This window comes from Phlebotomus papatasi, chromosome 2 (assembly GCF_024763615.1).
Source record: "Phlebotomus papatasi isolate M1 chromosome 2, Ppap_2.1, whole genome shotgun sequence".
NCBI classification, from domain to species: domain Eukaryota; kingdom Metazoa; phylum Arthropoda; class Insecta; order Diptera; family Psychodidae; genus Phlebotomus; species Phlebotomus papatasi.
The window spans coordinates 50161769-50188699 of record NC_077223.1 but is presented as its reverse complement, the minus strand read 5'-3'; the positions used below and the strand labels follow the sequence as shown (position 1 = coordinate 50188699).

The 26931-nt window shown below is 34.0% G+C and overlaps 4 protein-coding genes across 5 annotated transcripts; 1 reads left to right on the top strand and 3 right to left on the bottom strand.

The window, feature by feature from the left end:
- LOC129801498 (solute carrier family 15 member 2) lies at positions 1-9544 on the bottom strand. Of its 2 annotated transcripts, none has more exons than XM_055846606.1 (6): positions 9362-9544; positions 5587-5763; positions 1577-1727; positions 1387-1473; positions 1065-1324; positions 1-959 (listed from the first exon to the last, which is right to left on the bottom strand). In XM_055846606.1, the coding sequence occupies exons 1-6, from the start codon at positions 9453-9455 to the stop codon at positions 73-75; spliced, it is 1656 nt and encodes a 551-aa protein (XP_055702581.1). In that variant the 5' UTR covers positions 9456-9544; the 3' UTR covers positions 1-72. The 2 variants fall into 2 exon arrangements, with proteins under 2 accessions (XP_055702581.1, XP_055702583.1); XM_055846608.1 differs by having other exon boundaries at positions 8847-9370.
- A 3980-nt stretch (positions 9545-13524) lies between these two features.
- LOC129801579 (uncharacterized) lies at positions 13525-18101 on the top strand. Its single transcript, XM_055846795.1, has 4 exons — positions 13525-13826; positions 13996-14483; positions 14554-14984; positions 17851-18101. Exons 2-4 carry the CDS (start codon positions 14339-14341, stop codon positions 18031-18033), a joined length of 759 nt encoding a protein of 252 aa, XP_055702770.1. The 5' UTR covers positions 13525-13826; positions 13996-14338; the 3' UTR covers positions 18034-18101.
- On the bottom strand, positions 18030-21929 carry LOC129801521 (phenoloxidase-activating factor 2-like). The gene is made up of 4 exons (XM_055846683.1): positions 21268-21929; positions 20177-20873; positions 18954-19251; positions 18030-18420 (listed from the first exon to the last, which is right to left on the bottom strand). The coding sequence occupies exons 1-4, from the start codon at positions 21437-21439 to the stop codon at positions 18130-18132; spliced, it is 1458 nt and encodes a 485-aa protein (XP_055702658.1). The 5' UTR covers positions 21440-21929; the 3' UTR covers positions 18030-18129.
- A 1352-nt stretch (positions 21930-23281) lies between these two features.
- Positions 23282-25284, bottom strand: LOC129801553 (nucleoside diphosphate kinase 7). Its single transcript, XM_055846765.1, has 4 exons — positions 25038-25284; positions 24657-24767; positions 24406-24572; positions 23282-24337 (listed from the first exon to the last, which is right to left on the bottom strand). Exons 1-4 carry the CDS (start codon positions 25059-25061, stop codon positions 23554-23556), a joined length of 1086 nt encoding a protein of 361 aa, XP_055702740.1. The 5' UTR covers positions 25062-25284; the 3' UTR covers positions 23282-23553.
- Positions 25285-26931: the final 1647 nt, after the last annotated feature.

Sequence of the window (26931 nt, the reverse complement as noted above, 5' to 3'; positions counted from 1 at the left end):
TTTCTTTTTTTTGGTAACCTAAATAAATATGTGATTTATTTGAAAATAAGCCTAGAATATACATTGTGAGAATCACACTGAGGCGGATTTGTCGGATTTCTCCGTGGTCAGGATGATGTATTTTTCTGGAAGGGGTTCAGGGGGTCCCTGGACAGGAATATCATAGTTTCCCGCCATGAAAGTAAAACATGTGATGCCACAAATCATCAGGAAAGAATACAGGAAGTACTCTGAGCTCTGGCTCGAGGTAAATTTGAGTTCTGTGATGACTACCACAATCAAATTTCCGATGGCATTGTTGACGAACCACGAGGCCGTAAGGACGGATTTCATAGTTGCCGGAGCCTGGGTGAAACTAAACTGAAGTCCAGGAATCGATAGTAATACTTCACCCATCATAAGGAGGAAGAACTGCGGGATTTGCCATGCAAAGGATATGGTTTCAGGCGGAGATTGATTGATTTGAACCTCCAGAATACCAGAGCAGATGAAGGAGAGAGCAGCTGCTACTCCACCTAGAGTTACACTGAACAGTGGCGAGATCTGGCATCCCGTAGTTCGCTGCAGGAGAGGCAGGACAACATTTTGCCAGAAGGGAATCATCATGAGTAGTAGCAAAGGGCCCATGGCTTTAACTTGATCAGGTTCTAGACTCCATCCGAAAATAGTTGTGTCGAGTTTTGTGGCCTGGAAAGTCCAACTAGAGTCTTGTTGTGCCAAAAGAGCCCAATATATGGGCAAAGGAAGATAGAGCTTTATAACTCTGAGAAAAGCTCTCACGTCTTGAACAAATTCCTCAGAATAGCGCCCAATAGAGCTGTCCATCCAATTTGCATGCACATTTTCTTTCTTGATATACTTCCACAGAGCATACCAGATGCATCCGACAACCTGGACAAGGATATTCTGTCGACTAACTTCTTCTTTCTTGTAGAAAAACATCCCTATCAGAAAGGTTACTGCAAAGTAGTAAAATTAAGAGAATTTTTAAAAGTCGTTGGTAATCAACAAGTAAGGTCAAAAATATTCATTTCGTTAAAATAAAAATAAATGGAAATACTAACTCCAACAACCAAGGAAGAGTATTCCCAGGAAGCCAAAGACCATGCCATAGCAATTACCGCTGAGTCCTCTAATCGATGGCGTAATAATTTTGCTAGAAAGAATACCCATCGTGTAGACGAAGTAGTAGTGAGAAAAGTATTTCTGCAGGGATATCTTCTGTTCTGGAAGTTTGAATTGGATGGCTGCTAAACTCGTAATACACGCCCGGATATTTCCATTGCCCACAGAAATCAAAAACAAAGATATAAACACGACGATGCTGAAAATTAAATATATTAAAATCTCCAAATAGAAATTGTTCTTTCTACAAGCAAAACTTACTCCATTGAGGCTGTAATAAAGGGCAATGTGGCTAACGTAATTCCTCCAAAGCCCAACGCATAGAATAGCAAGAAGTAGAAAATGGTTCTGTAGACAAAGAGAGAGATCTAGTAAAACTGTTCGGAATATAATGAAATTTCGATACATATTCCAATCATAGTTAATTCTTTGGAAGGGATAGAAAGCTCACTTGGCATTCCCGAAGTAGCTATCAGCCAGGATGGCTCCAAAAATAGGGCAAAACTGGCTGAAGAAGTTGAAAATGTGGAGAACAGTCATCGAGAGACTCTCTGGGAGATTTAAAGAGTCCCTCAGATAAAGTGCCAGGATACTTCTAACTCCTGAAAGGTAAGAAAAGAATTCGAATAAGAATATTGCATATTGTAAGGTCAAGCAGTAATCTTACAATCAAATGCGAAATTTATTATCTAGTTTAATAAATAAGTTCCCAGTTATTCTCTAGAGATGCGTTAAGGAGGTTTCCCAAATTAAAGAGCCAAAAGCAAAGAAGCGCGTAGCAGTTTTGCAAGAGCCTGGACTAACATACAAAACTTTGAAGCTCATTTTCTCCACTTCTCATTTTTCAGGTTTTGTTGAATTGGCGGAAAAGATAGCAAAAAAAACCTATGGAGCAATTGAAACGCATAACAGCTTCTTTTCCTTAGAATTAAATGCTCTTCTAGTTGAACCTAAATGATTTGAGAAAATCTCTTTTTTCTATTTTTTAAAGCATGTTAAAGTCAAAATTTTATCCGAAAAACCTAATTTTAAAAAAAACTGCAAAAAAGGTATAATTTTATAATTTTCTTCAATTTTTCTTGATTTAACTATGAAATAAACTTCTGAATTTTGAAAATTAATTTGTTCTTTTTTTTTTTCAGACAAAAATTATAAGCTGTAGATTTCCTGCCAATTATGGTGTACTGTAACGAAGCGCTCCAGTCAATTACTCATTATTCCGCCATTTTGTAATATATATTTTTAAATTTATTTAAGCACTGTGAATATGTATAAATATATACCCAAAATTTCATAAAGCTTGATCGCGAAAAACAGCTAAGTCTTCGGTTTCAAATTCGGGAAACCCCCTTAACTCTTTAAGGACGAGGCGACTTTTCACTGACCGAAAATTAACAATAAAAAAGAAATTGATAAACAAACTCAATGGAACGTCTAACTACAAGGAAAATCCAAAAGTAGTGGCAGTTTCTGTGTTTTTTTTTATGTGTATAGGGGGAGATGGGGCCACTTTGAGTTGTGGGGCTACATTGTTATACGATTTTTTAGCATATTTCTAAAAAAGCCAGACCTTACTATAATTTAATTTAGATTCACAATTGTTTTGCCTATCTAAATAACATTACGTTAAAGCTCAGTTTCTTTAGAAATATGCGAAAATTCGTATATCAATGTAACCACACTGCTCAAAGTAGCTCCACCTCCCCCTAGGGACGATTGGAACCTGTACAGCATAACATTTCAAAAATTTTTTTCGAAAATATCAATGAATGATAATCTTCGTTCTTGTATAGTTTCTAATCCTAAGACGTTTTTGCTTTTAAAAAAATAAAAAATAAAAAAATTATAAAATTCATTAATCAATGCGATAATTTAAAAATTCGTCACTTTTGAGCTTAAAAAATTACTATATAATAATAACTGGAGATTTGCAATAAAGAAAATTCTAGGTTCCTACAACCTTCTACTTCACAATTTACGTATAAACATTAAAAAAAAAACTTTGGGTAATCAGAAAAATCACTTTCTCTATGGGTCACCGGTAAGCCATATAACTAAGCCTTAGGTCTGAAGCTCGTATATCTTATACGGTGACTAAGCTTGAAATGACGTTCAAGAAAGGCTTGTCTTGTGTGTGACAGGATTCGAAGAGATTAAATCTATTAGGTATTGCTCATATGAAATCAAAGCGGAAGAAACCAAGAAAATGTAGAAACCACCAACTTACTTGTATTATGGAATCATCTAAACAAAAACGGTACACAAAATAATTAAATAAAGTCTTATTCAGTAAATTAAAGTACAAGAAATTTTTATAAACGAAAAATAATTTCTGAGCACAAATTAATATTTTGTTGACCGAACTCAAAAAGAGAGCAATGATAGGGGAGACCAGGGTGCAATTATCCAGGGGTAGAATTAGCCAGCGGATTTTTTTTTCGTTTCCCCTAAAATGTACATTGAGCAAAGTATTTTTTTTTATGAAAATTGAAGTACATCCAAATATTCTCTGAAATATTTTATAAGTCTGATCCTATCTACTACAATTTAGAAGTATTTTTATAAAATGGGTACAAAATTGTAATTTTTATGTTACAGTTTTTGGCCCAGTATTTGGACTTATGGGTTGCTAGTCAAGATATCTTAGTTTTACCTTGTTTCTGGTTTAAAAAAGTTAATTAAAATTTTCTTTTTCATTTGGATCATATTTATCTACTTTTCTATATTAAAATGATAAATACTAAAACAGCCTTTGAGGCAGTTGTAGCCAGTCTTCCGTGACAGGCTAAAACTATCGATGATTTTTCACTAAAACATAATTGTTTGATGAAAAAGTACTTATTGATATTCCTAGCAATATTTCCATTTGGATGAGCAATTTGTGAAATAGTTTTTTTCTGGATGTTTGCATTAATTGTGACTCAATCACAAAAATTGCAAAAAAAAGTCGATTAAAACCTTTTTCTTCAGGTTTAGATGACATTTAGCATTAGTGTGCTTCAATGTAACAAGTAAAACAATATTTGGTATCTCCAGTTTAAAATTTCGCCTTGGAAACTAATTGTCACAGTACCCCAAAAATGGCTAAATCAACCCGGGCGAGTAGGGGAATTCTGTAATTTTCCTGACATTGTCATGCGTGAGATCGAAACCTGACAATGCCATTTGAGCTTTTTTTGTCATATCATATGAGTTCGAAAATGCAATTCATTGAATTTTTAATGAAATCCCTTTACTTGATGATTTTGTGAAAATACAGTACGTCTTGGTTGATTTATTTAACAAAATTCATTGTCATTTGAATTGCCAGAAATCTCAAATATGTGACTTCTGACAATGCCACGTGAGCTAAAATGGCAATATCACGGCTACAGAATCGTATTTTCGAGAAAGCTCTCCTAAGGTTCGAACTCAATTTGTCATATGGCATTGCCAGAACGTTACAGAATTCCCCTCCAGGGCACGTATAGCCAATCAATGTGTCATACTTTTTTCATTATCCTATCTAGGAAAAATCAAGGATTTCAGAGCTTTGTACTACACGGTCTTATGCAGCCATTATGCTAATGCCATTTATGAAACATAAAAATATTACATAAACCGTATCACTTTTTCATAAATTATGCAGGAAGAAAAAGCTTCATTTGCTAACTAAATCTACCCCGATCCCCCCTACATTAATTTTGGTGTCATTTTGGAATTCTAAAGCTTCGAGAAAAATTGTCGGTACAGTGAATATCTATATTTCCATCAGTCTGTTGCCGGCTTAGATGCGAAACAGTAAGGGTTATCAACATCCGATCTTAAATATCACCCAACCCATATTACAGAAATTCTAAAATCGTGTGATTTGTTTTAGTTGAGGTTCTTTATAATCTCAGCTTCTAGTATTAATCAATATATTACTTCAAATATCGTAAAAAACCCAATTAATGAACAAATTAGAACAGATTTTTTTCATATAACCAAACGGATCGTGAAACGAGCTTTTCTTTAAATTTCTTTTATTTCATTTTCTAGAAGAATTTAGTTGAGAGTATTTCTGAATCAGTTTTAAATCAATGACGAACCGATTCAAATCCAAAGCTCACGAACTCCAGCGTCTTGCGAATTTTTATATTCTCTTTACCAATAATGGTATCCCTTAATGCATATGTGGTTTAAAACTTTCAAATTTTGCTTAAAATACGTCGAAACTTAAAAGACACTAAAAAAAAGTTTACTAACTAAATGTTATGATGCAATATTCTTAAAAATTTTCCTCTCAATGTAAAGTTTTCTAATCTTTCCTGAAGGTCTCCCTTTTAGACACTTTATCTGTTTTCAACAATTACGCTTCCAATTTTTTTTAGAGAGAAATGCTAAAGCATCAACACGAAATTCGAGTAAACAAATCCAACCTTGGCCAAAAAATTAATTCAAATTGTATCTGATTTTTTCTGTGTATAAAAAATCCCTCACCATTTGCAGCGAAAGATTCAAAAAATTTTGACCCTAGGACAAGGTACACAGCCGTTGGGTACTTGAGTTGTCTGTCCTGGTCACATTTTTCTGGTGACGTTGTGGGAGGTAAGTCTTTCCTGTCGCTGGTGCCATAAGAAGGCGTGTCCTTCTCCTTGACCTGCAGAATAGGAAGAGCTGAAAGAAATTGCAAAATATTCAGGTGAGAAATGCATTCGGATGTTGTATGCGAAAAGTGCGTGAGCAATGTAGGCCAATGTTAGAGTTTATTTGCACCATTTGAACGTTCACAGTGTAAAAAAAAGAGAATTAATAAAATATATACTGTGTTCTTTACACGCGTTTGTGGGGACGTCGGAAAAATCACACGTCATAGCAGCCTCATTGCTAAGTCGCGGCGTTTATGCGCCCAAATATTTATTCACGCGATGCTTGAACGGCAGAATTTGTACTTTCTTTTGAATGTGGTGCGTACGGAAGTTTCACAGCTTTTGAAGTCAAGATAAGAATTGTTGATGTACATTTTGGTATACAAATTAGCTCGTCAACAAACAAGAACACGTTGGAATTTGCATGATTTTACCATTTTTACCGTAAGGTAATCACGATATTTTCTTAATAATACCATTTAGCTCAACTCCCATCACTTCCCCAAAAATCCGAATTCTCACAATCAATTTCATAAAGTTTTTAATAAACAATTTTCATTATTTATTATCCAAATTGCCTAAAAAACTGACCGAAACGTGCAGCCTATTATTCACTTTTATGTTAAAAGTTTACTTAATTTTTAATGTATTTATGATCAAAAATTTGTTTATAAACTAAAACCTAGTAGAAAAATGCATTGGCATTGTATAAATGAGCAGTAAAAAGTGGAAATTGAGCAGTAACAAAAGAATTTAAAACAGTGATATTATCGTCCAAATTTTGGCAAAGAGAAAATAAAGGGCTTTTCATTTTATCTGCAACAATTTTAAATATTAAATATATAAATTAGACCCATTTTTGTAAAGATTTAAGTTTTTTACTGACCTTCACTGCTCATTTTTAATTTTTTACTGTCCATTTTGAATATTTTACTGTTCGTTTGTTTTTTGCCTAATGCATTTTATTGCTGAAACCTAAAGAAAACTAGCTTATTGAATAATATTGTAGAGAAGGATCTTACATTCACTCAGTATTTTATTTAGTAAGGTTTATAAAACACTTTTTGCAAAAAGAATTCATTAAAGGAGAGTATGGCAATAAGCTAATGACTAATTGAATATTAAGTTTTAGTCAGTAAAAATATTAAATCAAAAGTAACAGATAAATTGAAAAACTCTTTATTTTTTCTTTGCTAAAACTTAAATGATAATTTAACTCTTTTCAATTTCTTAAAAAAAAATCTTTAACTTTTTACTGCTCATTCGTACACTCCCAAAAATTATCAATGAAAATAAATACGAAATTGTAAGATTTCTGAGGCAAACTTTTTAAATAGAATATTTCACTATAACGATCATTTAATTTTAAAATGTTAAAGTAATTATTTATGCTTCGAATATAGGACTACCCAGATTTTATATTCCCTTTCACAGAAATAATTTATAAAGTTGTGTTATCTTAGACCCAAAATCACTACTTTTAATATTTATACCGAGACAGCTTTTCTATGCCAATTTAATTATATAACAATTAACTTTTCACTTATTATTTGCAGTCGAAATTCATTACGGTTATGAAAAATTAACTATTCAACTTAGAATATGAGAAGAAATATCATTTATATCGAAAGAGCACTGACGTAAGACGTATCTTGAGAATCAAGGAGACAAAATCCCTCAGGCTGCGTCAGGAGTGGTTATTCTTTCAGCTTTGGCAAAAAAATCGTGTTTTCCTGTTCTGAAAGGATAACCACCCCTGACGCACCCGGAGGCAGTTTTACTCCTTGATTCTCAAGATTATTTATATCTTGTGAAAAGTTACGTAAAATATTGGAAAATTTTTTCACTAGGAGTTTAAAGAGTTTTTACACTCTTTTTAGTGTTATACTTAAAAACTGCTTCCAAAAAAAAAACCATATAGAAAATATAAAATACAGATCAAGAGATTGTCGCCAAATTGTGCTAGCTCCCAGAGCTGTCAAGAAACTAATTAGGTATTTTGCAATTCTAATAATGTAAATTATGCAAATTCACACCAACACTATTATTGACATTTTTTAATTAGTTTCCAAAAAAATCGCAATTTTATTAATATAGATCAGTGGTCCTATAAAGAAAGCCTTGTAAAATATAATAAAAATACTTTCTGGATATGCAAACAAGTACTTTTACTGCATAATAATATTGATAGTTTCACACTAATGGCCCCTACACACTATAGAAATTTATGTCCATATTGAAGAGTTTTCCCTATTACATACGTACACTGTGAGAAATCCGAAAAAGTTAAAATAACATTCCGGAAATGTTAATTTTACCCTGCAGTATTGATCCAAAATCGGTGTAAATATTACCCTTTTTAGGTGTATTGGGGGTTAAAATTAACCTTTTTCATGTTAATTTTACCCTTAAAAAGGTGTAAAATTAACATTAAAAAATGTTGATATATTTTTACACCTAAAAAGTGTTAAAGTTATGAGGAAAAAAAGTTAATCGCACCCTCTTTTTTTTTCAGTGTAGGCAATTTGCTTCAATATGGACATAAAATTCTCTAGAGTGTAGAGGCCATAAAGAACAATTTGCACCAAAAACTCAAGTAGTATGGAAACGTTTTACACTTACTGGAGAGCAGAGTCGCACTATATTTCTTATTATTATTTTCTCTAGCAAATATTTGTCCCTAAAGAAAATGATATTTAAAAAAAGGTTCAGAAATATTTAAAAAAAAAAATATGGGTTGCATTTTGTCGTATCAATTTAATTATGAAAGCAATAAAATTATTTTTTAAAAAAGGGCCCTAAAATTTTTATTAAAATATCACTTAATACCAATTGTTCAAGATTTTTATTGATGACAAAGAACCAAATTGTTCAAAAAAGCAAATTTTCAAAACTTGTATTTTCCTCACATTTGCATAAACAACCAGTGGTATCTAAATAGGCATATTCTAATCCAAAAACTAACAAATAATTTTCAATTGAAGATGAACTGATTAATTTTGAAACTTAAATTAAGTTATTTGTATGGCACAATATGGCAATCACACAATTCACAAGCTTTTTGAGCTTTCTTCTAGGTCGTTGCGGGAATTTGCCGTTGGACTTACTCACACTCTTGATCGGAGTGTATAAATAATTTTAGGGGTTTCATCCTGGCCTTTTGTGTGAAGATCAGGAGAAGTCTTTGTGGGGCAGTTTAATTTTCAAATAAGATCACTTTATCACTTTAGAATGCAACACGGCATTCTCCTCAAATCATTCGAGGAAAACCAATAGTAATGCAATAGAAATCGACAAGAAAAGTCACGTTGAGCGTTGTTCTCAATAAGAAAAATCCACACACTTCCTTGTCTGAAGCACTGCTTAATACTGAGAAGCTGGGACATCCCAATTGTGGTCATATGAGAAGTTTGATAACAGCACCAAAAGTAAATCAAAAAGCAACTCCCCAATGATAAAGCTACACACACTCCCCTAAAAAAATATTGAATCACTTAATCGAGTCGCACGTCTCATGATCTTCTTATCTCAATTTGTTTACTGGTACAGAAATTATTTCCTTTAATATTGAGAACTTAAATGTGCACACAATTAGTGGAGTTATCTTGGAAATGGTTGACTCTTACACTTATTTTGAAGGTACAGGGCAGTCACGAGCAGTTTATCTTTCTGCTTCCACAATTTCATCTCAACTGATGCCGCGATTGTATTGTGCTCCATAGACAAGGTCCAGATTTGATGCTAAAAAATTGCATCAATGGGAATTAATTTGGTATTCAACCCCACCCTAACCAAATCAATCGCATGTGCAACTGAACCAGAATTTTTCATGCAATATGCCACTTCTGTCTGAGATATTTATGAATAAATTTCAATACCAAAAAATAAATAATGCTGAAAATAGCTCAAATCAGTAAGACATGTATCGTAAAATTTCCCAAAAAAGTGCTAATGGAGTTCTGCATAATCTCTCCGGATGAGAATTTGTGGACCGAAAACAATCAATGAGAACGCTGGGTCAAGAGGTGATCCTACAACCTTGTGCAGTGCTAAATGTAATTACAGACTATCAGTATGCAATTAAGAGAAGGCTCTCTGATGGAATGGGAAAAAATGCGGTCAAGTGTCAATAGAGGAAAATTCAATGTGAAAAGATCGATTGATTGAGATGATCTTCGGCACGATCGGAATTGGTTGGGATAAGAAAAAAAGAATCCAGAGCAAAAGATAGTGAGATGCATTCGCATTGTGCTTAGTTGCTAATTAAATGAAAATGCAAAGATAAGGGGAAAGTTTTGAGAGCGTACGCTCAGACAGATTTACGAATCACAAAACCAGACGAACAGGGCCGGATTTAGAAATGTGGAGGCCCAATGCCCATTTGTGGGGGCCCTGAAAACTTTTACGTTTTTCAACAGAGCCATTGCTTTAAAATTTTATACAATATAATGCTTTCCATTCTTCAGGTAAATTTAACCCTCTAACGTCCAATTTTTAAATATGCAAAAAACAGAAGTATTATAATATTTTCTAGGCTCATTAGGGTCCAATAAACTCAAAAAATACCATCCGTTTCTTATTATCTCTTTTAGATTAATGGCTAGGTGCGAAAATATAAAAAAAAATTTGAAACCCTTTTCGCTTCTCAAATTTACATTTAATTTTTTTCATTTTTTTTTAAATTAAAATTTATAAAGTCGAACGACATATCTTTGAGAAAAAAATAAATTTATTTTGGTCAGATTACTTTAAAAATCGGTATTTTTCTTAAAATTATAAATGCGATTTTTTACACAAAAAAATGTCCTACTTTTTCTTTGACCTGTCACACAAAACTGGGGATAACAACTAAACGAAGAGTCAAAATAAATTTAAACTTTCAGTAAGACTATTACCAAGGATATTATAACACTTTTAAGTAAATAAAACCTTTATTGTCGCTGTAAATATTATTTTTGTGATGCTACCCTGGAGTAACTCTTAGGGCCCATTTATAGCTATGTAAAACACCGGCGTAATACCGAGAAAACTGTATAATTAATTAATTTTTTGCCTATCAATTAGACAAGTTCAGTGAAATTATATCATTGAAATTTTGAGTGATTCGAACTTTGGTTCAATTCATTTAAATAAATTTAACAGGTCGATAGAAAAAACCGCAAAACAAGAAATTTTACTAAATTCTCAGACTCGAAAGCACAATAATTTTTTCCATAAGTTAGACCAATAAAAAACTTTTAAAATTTGGGTAAATTATGCGAAGCTACTTTTGGGATTGAGCACATTGTTTTATTTTATTTTTACTTGTTGTTAGTCATTTTTTACGATTCTTAATAAAATTGAACTTGTCCATAATGCCTTCGCAGCTCAACTCTTTCAAAATATCCGTTTCTGAACTCAACAAGACTAGTCCGGAGAGTCGATTATTGCTCATGGTGGTCCGAAGACGATTTTTCACAATCTTCGCGCCTAATATTCGAATGTTAACGAATTCATCATGTGCGCAGATACATTTGTGGAGGCCTCAATATGAAAAAGGAAACAAAATGTTGCAAAAGGAATATTTTAAATAAATAAATGACTCTGTGAGGACTCCGTAGGAGGACAGAAAACGCAAAGTATAGTAGAAAAATACAATAATGATTTTAACCCTCTAACGGGTAAGACCGCCTCCAGACGGTCTTAAAAAAAATCACATTTACAGCTACAAAAAAGTTTTTATTTATTTAAAAGTGCTATAGTGTCCTCAGTAATAGTCTTATAAACATCTCTTGAAAGTTTGAACTCATTTTGACTCTTCGTTTTGTTGCAATTCCCAGTTTTGTGTGACAGGTCAGAGAAAAAGCAACAAAAAATATTTGTGCAAAAAAATTAATTTCCAATTTCCATAAAAATACCAATTTAAAGTTATCTGAGTAAAATAAATTTATTTTTTACTGAAAGATATGTCATTCTACTTTGTATGTTGTATTTAAAAAAAAATTGAAAAAACTAAAAATGTGAATTTTAGAACCAAAAAGAGTTTCAAAAAATTTTTATATTTTCTCACCTAGCGCCTAAACTAAAAGAGATAATGAAGAATGGATGGTTTTTCGACTTCATTGGATCATAATTATCTTAGAAAACATTGTTTTAGAACTTTTTTTTCGCATATTAAAGAAAACACCGTTAGAGGGTTAAGTGGGTCCTCAGCACCAAAAAATGAAACGCAAAGTAGTAGAAAAATGCTTAATAAATAAAATAAATAATTTTGAGTGGAGGCCTCAGTAAAAAAAAAGAAAACATTTTCCAAAGTGCAAGCCGCTTCAACCTTTTTTATATTGTTGGACATTAAATGCTCTTATAAGCTAATACCAATTTTTTTTCTTAATAATTTTTATTTTGAGATCATTGTGACCATAGTAAGCTTTTTAAATGTGGAGGCCCCTAAAATGTGGAGGCCCGGTTCCTTGGCCTCAGGGAACTCACCTAAATCCGGCACTGCAGACGAATAAGAACTGGTCATAAATTCGAGTGGGTATTTACTCTTTTAACTCGAAATGTGTGTAAATTAAAACAAAATATTTATAAAAAACAATTGTTTAATGTTTTTAATCTTCCATATCTATATCATTTTGATGTAACAAACAAAAAAAATCTTCAAAATAAGCAAAATAAGTAATAGAAATGCCTTTGATAAAGTCTAGGTTATTTTTAGTGAAAGTAACAGAAAAAAGTATTTTTGAACAATTCTTGCAGAATTTAACAGAATTTAAAAAAAAAACTAATGAGTATAATTTTAATCTATTTAAGAGATCAAATATAATCCATCTTTTGATTTTTTTTAAGCCATTGCCTGACCTAGAGGGCAAACAGTTAAAATTAGAGATTTAGGACCTTCGAGGGACCCCCAAAATCGACCGAAAAACCGATGACATAACCCTTTTTCGCCACCTCACCTCATTCTCTTTAAAACTATGTTTTTTGGATTTTAAGAAACGCGCCGGTCGTGCATTTTTTTAATTATTGAATATGTTACAGAGATTGCCTAGGCGGACAGTTTTTGAAAGTCAAAGATTAAATATACTCCAGCTCAACCAAATAGGCCGTATTTGGTTTTTTGTACCAGTTTTGATTGGTAATAAACCGGTTATGAACCAATAAGCAAAATTTAGGAAATTTTTAGGATGCATTCTTTCAATTTTTTTTCTTATTTTCTTTGTTCCAAAATCCCGAAAGCCAAAATTTCGAATAAACTAAAATCCCGAATTCTTAAAAGTGTCATAGCATAGCTACTCCCACGATTGCATCCGCGTTAGTGGAGGCAAAGGGAAATTTTCTGTCTTGAGAAATTATTCTACACATTATCCTCCATATAATTTCATCCCCTTCAGGATTTTGACTATTCGGGCTTTTGGCTTTCCGGATTTTGGTTTTCGGGATTTTGGCCCTTTCGGAAATTTTAGTTGCCTCCTCGTCCAAATACGTTTATTAGCTAACTTTAATTACCAATTTTAGTTCCTTTTTAAATCTCTGAATTTATTCTTAGAATCATAAAAGAGGGAGTGATCGAAAGGTTTAAGTTTTAAGTCTATAAACACTAATTAATATAATTAATCACATATTAACAGTCTGAAAAATCATTTTCTCAAAATTTAAGATTAGCAAAATTGAACCCTGTTATTAAGTGTGATCTTTAGGTGCTAAAAATCTTGATGTGCACTAGAGATAAAACGTCGCTCTAACTTTGAATTAGGACTATAAAAACAAACTAATATCATAACAACCTGAAAATACTGATAAATGTGCCTTCACGGCTTAGTTTTTTTTGGACAAAGTCACGAGGAAGAGTCTTGTTTATGTTTCTTAGTACGTAAAATTAAATTGCGACGATTTCGTTGCATAGAAATCGCGGGAAAATATTCCACTCCACAGAAATCATCTCACCATGAATTAAGTTCATGACCTATTTGCCTGTTACAAATCTTTTATCACTTATGTAGGTTTACTCGCTGACTCAATCCACACAACTTACATGCAATTTTTTTTATCTCTCCGAGAAAGTGAAAAGAATGACAAATTCTCACTCATCTCAAAAGAAATAAAAAGTAGGTGAGTGACAAACTTTGAAACACTTTCTCATATTGATATGGAAATCTCAAATGCACGAAATATCTGTGTCCTCGTGTAAAAAATTAATTCATTGAGTAACATCAAGTCTGTGAGATCTGCAATTATAATGCTATGTTTACGTTTTTACTCTATTCTCTCTCTTCCACAGATGCATCTCATTCTCACTCTTATTCTGCATCCAAAACGGCCAACACTCTGAAAAGGTGTAAATCGCGCGGAAAATTGCAAGTTGCGTGTCGTAGTGAATCCGGTGGCGTGTGCTTTCTCGACGATCATCAGAATCCATTGATCAATGCAGAGCCGGATCTCTATATACCTAACAGCAAGTGAGATTATGCTGGTGCGTGCAGTTTCCAATTTGAGACTGGCCACTGGCACATTTTTCCCACAAAAGAGTCGCGCAAAAGTGAGAGAAAGAAGAAGGTGAAGATCATGGGTCAGTTCAAGAGCATCGATCACGGTAAACGGTTGCTTCCTCAAAAGCAAGAGACATGTTGCTCTCTTTGGTTGTTTTCTGTGTCTTCAGCACCATCAGCAATGTCCCAGGATTAGAAGTCACAGATGAGCCTCCAATTACTGATTATTCAACAGTCTCAACGATCACTGATGAAGATCTCTTCCCAAATATCTTTGAATGTAAGTTATGACTCTCAAAATTTACTCTGAATTCTCTCAATTGTCCAATATTTTCTAATTTTCCTCATAGCTTCTGATGACTATGTGATAGTGACCCTTCCACCCAATACAACATCCTTGGAAGATAAAAGTGAAGAGAAGCCACACATCAGCTTCGCAGACACCAAACAAATTGGCTTTCCAAGTGACCGAGAAGGTCCCCGAAGGCCCTGCCGATGTATGAATGGACTCTGTGCTTGCTGCACAGGAGTCCTCATGGATGCTTTCAAGACGAAAGGGTGCATGAATCTTCGTTACATCCCTGAGGACTTTGCTTTTCAATTTGAAATGAAGATGAACGAAAGGGTTCTTTACAAAAATCGCATCTCTGGCAAGAATCCTCCACCAATTTGCATCAATCCACCCAGAATTGGATTTATTGAAGTCTGTGCCAACTTCTATGATGTCTATTTCGTGGGAAGGAATATGCATGTGTGCCTTGAAATGGGAGGATACTTCCAGGTAAATACCATAATTAATAATTTCAGTCAGAATTTTAGTAAATTCGATCAGAATTTGCAATGTAGATAAATTAAAACGGAAAATTTGATTACTTCTAAATTTTCACAAATCCATTCTTATAGGAAGTCAATCTATCAAATTTTTATTTTACTGACCAAAATCTTTATTGCTTTCTGAACAGTATAATAAAAAAATTATCAGTTCTTTTTTCTTTTCGATTATTTTTCAGTAGGGGAAAGTGCCCATGATTCATACGATCCCAAGGTTCGTAATAACTTAATTTTTCCTATGTCTCTCAATAAATGTAACTCTGCAATATATACATTTAAAACTGAACACTTCCCCTAGTTTTTAAAATATGAATGACATGAGTTATATTTATTGAGAAACGTAGGAAAAATTTGGTCATTATGAAGCTTAGGATCGTACGAAGCATGTGCACTTTCCCCTATATACCGGTTTATAAGCAATTAACACAGTTAATTAATTATTTTTAACCCTCCCATAAATTGCGCAAAAATATCGATAATCAATTTAAGCGATTTATTACTGATTCATTACCCGTTGCACCTGATTCAGGCTTCAGACTAGGTAAGAATATCAAGAACCTTTGATTTAATTAAAACTGTTTAAGTGTTTTTTATTTTAAATTCTAAAAGAGTACAAAAGAGTAATTCTCTCAACGATGAACTGGCGCAATTGATTTTAGTGAGATATCTACGGTGATTGCCAGTGAAAAGAGTGGTCACCCTAAGATGAAAACACTTTTTTAGTTTTGGCCCTGAGCTTTCGATTCTGATGGGGATCCATATATCAATCGTGTGGTTCATGAATTTCCAGATTCCAGATGAATCACACGATCCCTAAAAAATACTTTGGAAACACAATTGAGTGGACTACTGAAGAAGATCCCCATCGGGATCGAAAGCTCTCGATCGAAAGATCGAAAGTCAACTGAATTGTGTTTCCAAAGTTTTTCTTAGGGATCGTGTGATTCATCTGGAATCTAGAACTTCATAAACCACACGATCCATATGTGGATCCCTAAGAAAAACTCTGGAAACACAATTCAGTTGACCACTGAAGAAAATTCCTATCAGGATCGAGAGCTAAGGGCCAAAACCAAAAAAGTGTTTTCATCTTAGGATGACGAATCTTTTCACTGGCAATCATCGGAGATATCCTTCTAAAGTACAAAAGATATTATAGTGGGGATCTTAATAATAATAATAATAATGCTGCGGCACAACATTCCATGAAGGAACAAGGCCTTCCTGCAAGGGGATTTCTAAACATGCTTTATTATTTTTTCTTGTACGGGATGAGGTTGTCAGTCCCATGCCCGTGGAATCAAGTGCAGTGAAGCTCACTGGATGCAATCCGAACACTTTTAACGCCAAATTCCTGGTGACCTAAAGGGGATTCGAACTCGAACCAGGGACACTTGCATCATAGAGCGAGTGCTCTACCACTTGACCCATTGAGGCTATTTGCACAGCCGCATTAGATTGGGATTGAACTGTTCTAAAATCGGATTTCGGATCATTAAGTTTCAATCTAAGGCCACAATTTAAACGGTTTCATAGAGGTCATTTAGATTATCGAATTAGATTCAGATTAAATTGTCCCAAAATCCGATTTTGGGACAATTCAATCTCAATCCAATGCGGCGGTGTAAATGGCCTCACTGAGTGCCCTTAGTGGGGATCTTAGATATTTCCATGTACAATTTCGCTTGTATAATCTGGAAAATAGTAAATCTTTATATGAAATATTTTGTTATGTTTATTTTGCTATGTGATATGTGAAGGATTCGTTTTAGAAATTTTCCAAGAAAATACATACATATACTTTTCAAAAGAGGTAGTTAAAAATAAGCTTCTTCCTATAGATATTGTTATCATATGAGAAGATCACTGTATATCCAAAGTCGATATTTCTAACCACTTCACCTCAAAGTCGGTAAATACTAAACAGCTAAAAACAGACCAATGCCTGTAAGTTTTTTATCAAAACTGAATACTAGCAGAAATATGTAAAAACTCGTCAACCCTTAAATCCAGGGGGGGGTGACATCAGCTCTGGAAAATGCGACCGGTTTTAGTGTAATTTTTTCCCTGTTTTCATACACATTTCACGATATATCTCCAAAACTACGTAGTTTGCCAATTTGGGGTTTTCGGTTGCCTCTTCGTTATTAAATTGGCTTTTATTTTGTATTAATATTTTTTGCTAATTCATTCTACAATGACAGAAAACAGCTAATAAACTCAAAAGTTTTTTCGGCTCGCTAGAAATATATGGGAAACATAGGAAATGTTATGCCCCTGCTTAAATCGATAACCCGAAACCACAAATAAATATTTTGAAAGCTGTTCTAAGTCTCTGTAGTTCTACTTCACTCGTTAAAAATTATCTTATCAGGTAATTACTGGTTACTGAAAATTATTTATGAATTTAACATTTTACATGAAATATTAGAATTTTTATTAATAATTTGATTTTTTTAAGATTATGGTATCGAAGCCGTATTAGTAGCATTAGTGTTAAGTATTAAATCACAAGTAATTAATAAGTCTGTAATCCTATAAGATATTTTAGTTCCATTGCGTTCCCTGGGTACTCTGGGTAGCTAAAGCTTTCTACATTTTCAAGCTCTATCCGATATCATAAACTCAATGAGACTAAAATATTTTATCGTTTTTTTTCTCAATTCATGTGGATAATGTATGATCATTAAAAAAAATTAAAAATCAAAATACTTTGAAATTCTTATTTTAACTGAACTAACTTGTCTTTTTATTAAGTTTAGAATATTTCTTTTCTAAATGTATTTTATTTCATTTTTTTCCTATAAAATTACCAGGGTTTTGAGCTTTTTTCACGCTCCTTTGACTGCATTCGAATGGGTGACAAAGGAGTAAAAGTTATGAAACCAGAAGATGAGGACTTCCGACCAACATCTGGGAGTTTGGATGCAGAAGTCGATGCAGGAGATGACATTGAGGATTATGATGAAAATGTGGTGAGACGGTTCGATAAAAATTAGAATATAAACATTCTCTTTCTGTTATTTCCGAAAAAAAATTAACAATAAATTTTAAAAACTCCTAAATGGTCTTCAATTTCTATGATCAATCGATCATTACATCCTGACTACGGACTGTATCCAGGGGATGTAGTTCATGACATCTACGTAAACTCCAGGAACTCCTCCTGTAGCACAACCAATACCCCAAGCCACTAACCCAGCAATGTACCATCGCCCATTTCTATTGCACATCAGGGGAGATCCCCCATCTCCTGTGCAGGCATCTTTGCCAGGTTCTCCTCCTGCGCAGGTGAAGCTTGTTGGGTCAAGAATGAAAGTAGGCCCTAGACGCGTGGCACGCAACTGAACTTGACACTGAGCGTTGTTAATCACGGGAACATCCACCTGAAAATGAATTTGAAATATTTGAAATTGCTACAAATTGTTTTTGAATCGTTGTTTTTAGAATTTATTTTCTTACAACAGAGTTGAGATATAATTAAACGTTTACGATATCAAATTATTGAATGCAAAAATAATTTAAGGTCTTTAAGGTGAGTTCTTGGGTAATACTAAATTGTAGGTTTCGGAATAATCGCGGCTTGATTTTAATATCAATCTTGTTAAATGGTTAAATTGATCTCTTCATGAAGTTGAGCATTCTAAAAAATATGTAGAGGAGACCGGGTCAGGTTTAGCCACGTATGATATTAGATAGTGGTATCTTATAGTTTGCCTGCGAACGAATATTGAGGAAACCACTCTTTATTCTAAATATATACTTCCCTTCCTATTCATTGAAATATTTATCAGCCTCATACAAACATTTTTTGTACAAATTATACGCAATGAAAAATTTCATTTAGTGGCTAATTCTACCCCGGTCGCCCCTAGATAAATTGTTTTACGAAGATTCGTTCAGAGCAATTCAATCTGACCTGCTTTTGGATTGCCTGATATGTCCCACTGAGAAAGTCGTTGCGTCCCCATCCAGATACCCAACAACGTGAACCATCGAAGGATGTCCTTGTGAGGCATCCTGTTGTAATTGCTGGTGACGAACCCAAATTCACAGGAGTTGTTAGTCTTAAAACTGCCACATCATTTTGCAAATTGCGCGGATTGAACCCAGGATGGATAAACATCTGTGCCACGCGGTATTCCTGAGCTGGAAAGGGTTCCCTCGTCGAAGCTGCATCCCACTCACCCAATCGCACCTCAATTAAAGCGGGACTTCTAAAGAAAAAAACAGTCATGAACATAAAAAGCCATAAGTTCATAAATTGCATCTTCAAAATAGAGATCAGTGAGTGAAGGTCGTTAAATGCTTGTTGTGCTTTTTCCATATTCAATTAATCAGTGCTTTTATGCTTCTTGTCTAGTAAAAAGTTTTATACAACTGACGTCTCTACTTCGTGTGAAAGAAATTTACAAGTTATCGAATTTATCACTAGATTTTATCATCAATTAAACTTAGATTCTTTTTTTTGTATTTTTTCTCAGAAGAAAATATAGAATGAATGAATACAATCTCTAAAATGGAATAAAACAATATTTTTTTTTCTTTTCTGTGAACTGCATTGTTGGTCTGCTAAAAATTATACTCTAGTTTAACAAATAAAAATGTGATCTTGGCAAATTAACACGCAGACTTCTAATTGAAGAAGTGAATTTCTGTGAAAATTTACAATTCATATTTAAAGTGTTCAAAATATATTTAAGAATAGACGTTGGTTGAAACATAAGCTATTTGGTAGAAACATAAGCTCACGATATCAATTAATTGGATTGCCCAGAAATTCAATAAATAGATTATGTGATACGGTATAATGTCCTTCGCAGGATATTCTATTACTCCCTTAATGAAAATTATATTAAGTACCTGTGCTAATTCATCTCGAAATTTTGAGGGTTTCCTCATAATTTAATATTTAAATTAGATGTGTTATTTGATATCTTTATTAGAAAGTCCTACTATTCTAAGAAAAGATGACAAAATAAACATATAAAAAACCAATTAACACACCTCTGAATATCCCCTTAATAAAAAGTCAATTAATCTTCCGCCAAAATCAATCATTAGCCTTAAAGTGGACTGCGACAGAGTCACATTAAAGGTGGTCAAGTGCGTGAAATTCATGTATCCGGAGGTTTTACTCACGAGAAATTAACGACCCTGTGGGCGGCCGTGAGGATGTGACGATTGTCAATGAGAACCCCAGATCCCGCATACACATTTCCGGGCGATAAGAGAACTGCTTGCCATGGATAGGCACCATACGGAGCTTGTCCGGGTCCTGCTGGAGGACTGCCAGCAACAGGTGCATATCGCATACCGCATTGATAGGGTCCAGTTTGACAACACAGCTGAAGTCTTGGAGCACAGGTTGTGGGTGAAACAATATTAGTGGGAATGTCTGATCCTCCATTGGGGAGTCCACCACTTCCCCCACCAGTGCCAGTTACAATTCTAATGTCTATTATGCCACTTCCATCCACACTCCCAGTCTGTGGGCACTGACCGGTGGGAACGCAAACGCATGTCCGCTGACCAGTTGGCGGAGGGAATGAAGGGAATTGAGTCTGTGGGAAAGATGGGAAGGGAGTCTGTGGGAATTGGGTTTGAGGAAAGCTAGGCCGAAGGGTTGGTATTTGCCCCCCAGGAGGAAACTGTCCTCCGGGAGGAGCCTGGCCACCAGGAGGAAATTGTCCACCGGGAGGGGCCTGTCCACCAGGAGGAAATTGCCCACCCGGCGGAGCCTGTCCACCGGGAGGAAATGCTCCTCCAGGAGGAGCTTGTCCACCAGGAGGGAAGGCCCCTCCAGGAGCAAGAGTTGGTCCTAAAGTAGGCATTGCTCCTGCAAAAAAAAATTTAAATTAAAAGAAAGCTGTAGGGGGAGGTGGGGCTACGTTGAGCTGTAGGGCTACATTGTTATACGATTTTGTTGCATATTTTCAAAGAAAGCTGGGTTTTAACATGATGGATAGACAAAATAATTGTGGATCTAAATAAAATAATTGTCAGGACCGGCTTTATTTAGAAATATGCGAAAAAGTGGTATAACAATCTAGCCCCACAGCTCAAAGTAGCCCCACCTCCCCCTATTTCCCGCCAAAAATAGCACTGATCAAATAAATCCACTGGTGGCTTTTTTATACACCGCCGGATTGCATTGGTTTTTACTGGATCAAAAAGCTTTTTGTATCACAAAAATCACAATTGATCCAATTTTTTATTACAAATCTTCTCACCTTGCCTCTGCTCGAAATTGACTGGATCCAAATCATTCCCATTGCGGTTTAAATCAACACTCTCCAGAGGATTGGGGTAATTGGGGCTCTCACCAGGATTATCGTCAGGGAATTCAAAGGATTCACTGACAACCACGAACAGCAAAATCACAAATCCGATGCGATTGAACATCGCAAAAGGAGTGAAAGCCCTACGGTCGAAAGTGGAACAAGGATTGAGTTCAAAGTCACACAAAAAAAAAACACTCGCGCACTGGATCTCTTATCTTGACACCCGTCCGGACAATGTGGGAGTGAATGAGGTGCCAATTGAGACTTTATATAGTAGAACCTGGAACTAGTGAAAAAAGGTGGCCCAATGAGGAGGAAAAAGTTCAATTTGGCGCCATAAATGTTCTTGTTCTGCATCGAAGAGCATAACAAAAGGGTGATGGGCAAAAACAGAGTATGGGAACAATTCTATGTAAACAGAGTCCTCGAGAGTGGGAGGTGAATTAAATGGTCAGTGAGTCAATTGAGTTAATAGTGTTAACATTGACCACGTTATAAGGTTTTCCCGAGGGGTTTATCGTATTAAAATAATAAGTCATTTTGTGCATTCAATCTTAATAAAATCGATGATGAAAAAGAAATTTATAATATATAAAAATAATCAAGAAAACTGGCAAGCTAATTTAAAAGAAAAAAAGGTGACAAAGCGTCCCAGCTTTGCGAAGTGCTAGAATTCACTAGAAAGAGTTTAGTCGTGTATTATCTTTTCGCATGCTTTTTCGATAGATACCGTTTTAATACCGATTACATTGATTGATAAATTAAAAAAAAGTTCTAAAATAAAAAAAGATCTTAAGAAAAGTAGGTTCTAAAACAAATGAAAAATAAATCCGGGAGAGGTACCAATTTACGGATATATTACCTATTCCCTACTGATTAAGTCCGATGCAGTCGGGTTGGAAATTTCAAGATCTTTCAAAAAACCGAAATTTAAGCAAAATCGGTTGAAAAATACGCCTTCTAGAGTGGTTAAACTTTGATATTCGAGAATTCAATATCGAAATGGTTTTCGAACATAGGTGTCCAAGGACGAAATATTGAGCTTGTCTACCTGTAAAACATATCCGAAAATTAAAGAAATCGTAGGAGCCGTTTACGAAATAAACCAAAAAAGAACATGGTTTTGGAGGAGAAGCAGTGGTGTGGAATGAAAAATATAAAAATACTGTCCTGGATAATATTGACTCATGGGGGGTCATCGAAGACCGGAAGTCGATATCTCTTCCCGTTCAGCCTCTAGCCGTGTCACAAGGTGAAAAAAGTGGATTAACTGCTATAAAGCAATTTATCTTTTTCGTTTGGTTCTAAAAATACTAGAAGATAGCATGCTAATATTTCGGAATTAGCCCTAAAGGACATTAACAGATAATAATTGTGAAAAGAAATAAATGTCTATTAAGGAGCGCGAGAAGACGCTGAATTTAAATTCTTTACATTAATCATTCATTTGAATAATGCAACTTTTTTAGAAATTTATTTGCAACTCAGAAGGAAAAGAATTAAAGATTTTTTTTATTAAAATCGACGCGATAACAAACTTTTCATGCATAATTTCGTGCACAAATTTTGTATGACTTATCGCGAAGCAAGAAACCGATTCACAACCGATTTAAACCGATTTATAAATCACTCAAAAGTTTGTCTAAAGTAGCCTATTAATAAATCAATTGATTGAGAAATTTGCTATGCGAAAATATGCAGCACATTTTTTGGGATGAATTTATCATCCCAAAAATGTTTATTTTGGAAACTAAATCATCAGTGAATCTGCCCTGCTCTCCCCTAAATCTCTTTTGAACTCCACTTATTTAGTCATAAGCAAAACTATATGGCCTATAATACTATAAGGGTGTGGCCTAAAATAATTTTGGAAAGTGAAGAACACGCAAGTAAACAAATATTCTCGTCAATTGCAATCTATAAACCTCATCAAGCTACAATAAACGTCAATTTAATTGAACAATTTGCATTTGCATATTTTATATTTTCACTTTCGAGTACAAGGATAATCAAGAAAATTGTGAACAAATACCAATTTCCTACAAACAATTTATTAAATTGATCATTTTGTCCAGAAAATACAATCATATTGACAAGAGACCTTTCTTTGGCCGTGAAAACCAGCAATAAAAATAATCAATTGAGATCTTTGAACTGATGAGCCTCCTGTATATGCTTATGGATACGAAAATTGCTGGAAAAAAGTATGGGAAAATGGCACGTGAACTCCATCGATTACTGCCCGAAGAAAAAGTCCACTTCTGACGCACAATCATCTGGTAAATCTGTACAGTGAATGGCATTGAGAGCTCTGTCTATTCCATATTTAGCTCTCAAGCTTTGGGGATAAAATTTGCGACCAATTTCTGAATCAAAGGGTCCACAGAGGCGTCTGAGAGATGAGTGAGCATCCTCAGAACTTCCTGGAGAAATCTCCAGTACAAGGCATGGACCACTGGATAGTTCCAGTAGCATTTGATTGTACTCTGGAGCCACTCCTCGATAAACCTTCAGGAAATCTTCACAAGTTTTTCTATCCAGATGAAGCATCTTCATGGCAGTCACTCTAAGTCCACTGGCGAGGATTTCCTTGAGAATTTCTCCAGTCTTCCCACTACGAACAGCATGAGGCTTCAGGATAGCAAGTGTAGAGTCTGAGAAAGTGGCTGTTGAAGAGAAATTTTGCACCCCAAAGAAGTATTCAATGTCCCTGGAAGCATTGGCAGTGCTAGATGAAGAGTAGATGGGTGAATCCGGAAAGTTCTCCTCATAGAGTTCCTTCATTCTCTCAACAGCATTCCTAGCTACGATTTCCATTGCAACAGAAACTCCCTCGATGCTACTGGTGATTAACTCTGAGAGCCTTGTGGAGTCTGTCTCATTTCCGTGAATCTTTACTGCATCTTCTGGCCTCAGTTTGATCATCTTGCAGTTGACCACCTGAAAATCTGCCTTTACAATCTCACACCAAATTTCACCAAGTTTGTGAAGAGATTTGCTTTTCAAGAGCAGAAAAGTTCTGGACAAAGAAATTATAAGTTATTTTGAAAGATTTCTTGACTTTTCTTTTTCAGATGGAATTCTCACCTTTCCATCCGAGGGCTCAATTCTTTCCTGGTTTTGCAATCGCCATAGTCAATTATATTGATATTCCTGCCAAAAATTAGAAGCCTGGAACCCACAAAAAAGTCCCTCTTTGTGAGTTTGTCCACTCTGGTTCGTCTTAAGAACGGCTTCCTTGTCTTCTCATCAATCTAAAAGATGTCAATGTAATAAGCATAAATTAACAATAAAATTAAAAGTAATTTAATTTTAAAGCTCTAAATCAAAATACTTACCATTTCAACAGAATTATCATAAAGATAGAAATGAAGGTAAATTCTTCTCTCAAGACCTCCATCAGCTTCACAGAGGGCAATAAAAATTAATTTCTCAAGATCTTCAGCAGTCTAAAATTTTTAAGAACAAATTCAATGTAATTGAAATGCAATTAAAAATTAACAAAAACCCTATAATACAAAATCATTGCAATTTAAACACGGGAATGACGTTTGGTTGGATTATTTCTTTTCTTGTTTTGAGCAATATAATTATTCTCTAAACTCTATGTGGCCTTCTAATCAACAATGTTTAAACAATAAAAAAATTCATGAACTTGAAATGATCACAGAACTGCGAATTTTATGTATTTTTATTCCTCAAAATACTTCTTGACTTACCATTCTTTGAACACCAAATGACATGATCAGGTAATATTTTTTGTCCCCTTTCCGAACACCTTGGAAGCGATTCTGACAAAGCCATCTCCATGGAAACAGAAAAAGAAATGCCAAGCATGCTATGCCAAATAAACAAAACACGTGGATCGTTTTTGTACATCTCCCAAGTGTTGCCGTATCTACTTTCGAGTTTGCTTTGTTTTGTTGCCCGCCAAAATAATTTCTAATAAAATTTCTTTTTTTTTAAATAATTTTCTTTGAATCTATTGAGAAATCAGTAAATCTATCGCGAGAGACTCGCTGTAAGTGAAAACAATAAAGTCGAAATCATAAAACTGTTTGTCGAATATTGAAACTTAGTTATTAATCGCCTTATCTTTTATATTACAATATTACGGCAATATCTAAATAAACGTTTATAACTTACACACAGTAAAAAAATAATAATATAAGATTAGATTAGGAGGTGGCAGCCGTACAACCACAGAACAAACTTAGGAGAAATAAACAATAATAATGTGGAAAAAGTCTGTAATATTTTGAATTTTAAATGACTTTAGTATAATACCTAAAATGCTTACTTGTCAAATGAAAAATATGTCATTTGTAATGCCGGATCTGCCACTATAGAAGTTAGTTTACTTTATTAATTAACGCGCAATGGAACTACGTAAACGTGTAAAAATTTATATAAATTTATCATATTTCCGATCTTTGCGTGTAAAATTTTGAATTTTTAATATACTATGTAAAATTCACATTTACTAATTTCTCTTCTTATACATAAATAAATTTCAACAAAAAGGAGTGACAAAGCGTCTCATGCTTTGTTAAATGCTCGAACTCGTGACTTCAAAAACCTTATCTCAAAGGCTTTTCTCCAGAATTAAGGGATTTGTATTCTGTACTAGTAGTAAGTAACAAACTACATTGGTAAAAATCTGAGAAACACGAAACATAAAGTCACATTTATTGGCAAGATTTCACAAACTAAATCTTATTTATTAAGAATAAATCAAATTTAAATTTTAGTTTTTTTTTCTCAAAAACAAAAACAAAGAAAATTGAATCTTTAGATCAATATTTACTGATGATTTTTTTAGGATTTAAATAACAATTCTAGCATATTTTACTTTTCAGTCTATCGTGATTGTCACATTATGCGTAACAAGATGACAATATTTATAAAGAAATAATTAATATTTTGCATAACTTGAAAAACTATCGTGTTTGAATATGAATAATTTTTCTCGATTTGACGCTTTGTTGAAACAATTCATAATTCTTCAGTCAAACAATGAATTTTTCATACTGACTTCGGATTTTTAAACACAGAATATCAAACACTTTTCAGATATTAATGCCAAATAGTTTTGATTCTTAATCAATTACTTAATTTTAACTTTAAATTACGTCAAGCAATCATGCATTTTATAACTTCTTAGTAAACTTGACCTCTTTGTGATTTTAAAAAGAGTATAGAATCTTGCTGAATTAAACAACTAAATGAGCGAAAAAGCTAAATGCCTATTTGAATTTATATCTTAAACGTTTTTTGACATTTATTCTATCGGCATTTTTATACTACAATAATATATTAGTAAAAATTATAGTATATAAAAATCTACATGTTTCTCCAAATGAAATAGAAATTAACTGAGAAGAATTATTTAGATTACACTTAGGAACACAGAAGTAATACAAGAATTTAAATACTGCATTGAATCAAGCTTGTACAAAAATATTCTACTAAGTCTCAACTTATTTACTAACTACTTAAACTGGGGCAGGTTGAATTCAAAGTTCATAGGTACTAATTGTACACGACTAAAACTTGATATGAAATATTGTAGTTCTTTTACCTAATGCCGTGCGTAGACACACTTTCGACTTA

What these genes read in the sequence shown, in the direction of transcription:
- LOC129801498 (XM_055846606.1), bottom strand. Translation starts at nt 9,455, where the DNA reads ATGGAGCACAATACAATCGCGGCATCAGTTGAGATGAAATTGTGGAAG. An exon ending in TGAATCTTTCGCTGCAAATG is followed by an intron (nt 1,728 to 5,586) that starts GTGAGGGATTTT and finishes CTTACCTTTCAG; the next exon opens with GAGTTAGAAGTATCCTGGCA. An exon ending in TTTATTACAGCCTCAATGGA is followed by an intron (nt 1,325 to 1,386) that starts GTAAGTTTTGCT and finishes TTTAATTTTCAG; the next exon opens with CATCGTCGTGTTTATATCTT.
- LOC129801579 (XM_055846795.1), top strand. Translation starts at nt 14,339, where the DNA reads ATGTTGCTCTCTTTGGTTGTTTTCTGTGTCTTCAGCACCATCAGCAAT. An exon ending in CTTCCCAAATATCTTTGAAT is followed by an intron (nt 14,484 to 14,553) that starts GTAAGTTATGAC and finishes TTTTCCTCATAG; the next exon opens with CTTCTGATGACTATGTGATA. An exon ending in AAATGGGAGGATACTTCCAG is followed by an intron (nt 14,985 to 17,850) that starts GTAAATACCATA and finishes TAAAATTACCAG; the next exon opens with GGTTTTGAGCTTTTTTCACG.
- LOC129801521 (XM_055846683.1), bottom strand. Translation starts at nt 21,439, where the DNA reads ATGTTCAATCGCATCGGATTTGTGATTTTGCTGTTCGTGGTTGTCAGT. An exon ending in CACAGGGTCGTTAATTTCTC is followed by an intron (nt 19,252 to 20,176) that starts GTGAGTAAAACC and finishes TTTTTTCTTTAG; the next exon opens with AAGTCCCGCTTTAATTGAGG. An exon ending in ATCAGGCAATCCAAAAGCAG is followed by an intron (nt 18,421 to 18,953) that starts GTCAGATTGAAT and finishes ATTCATTTTCAG; the next exon opens with GTGGATGTTCCCGTGATTAA.
- LOC129801553 (XM_055846765.1), bottom strand. Translation starts at nt 25,061, where the DNA reads ATGTCATTTGGTGTTCAAAGAATG. An exon ending in CATTTGGTGTTCAAAGAATG is followed by an intron (nt 24,768 to 25,037) that starts GTAAGTCAAGAA and finishes TAAAAATTTTAG; the next exon opens with ACTGCTGAAGATCTTGAGAA. An exon ending in ATGATAATTCTGTTGAAATG is followed by an intron (nt 24,573 to 24,656) that starts GTAAGTATTTTG and finishes GACATCTTTTAG; the next exon opens with ATTGATGAGAAGACAAGGAA.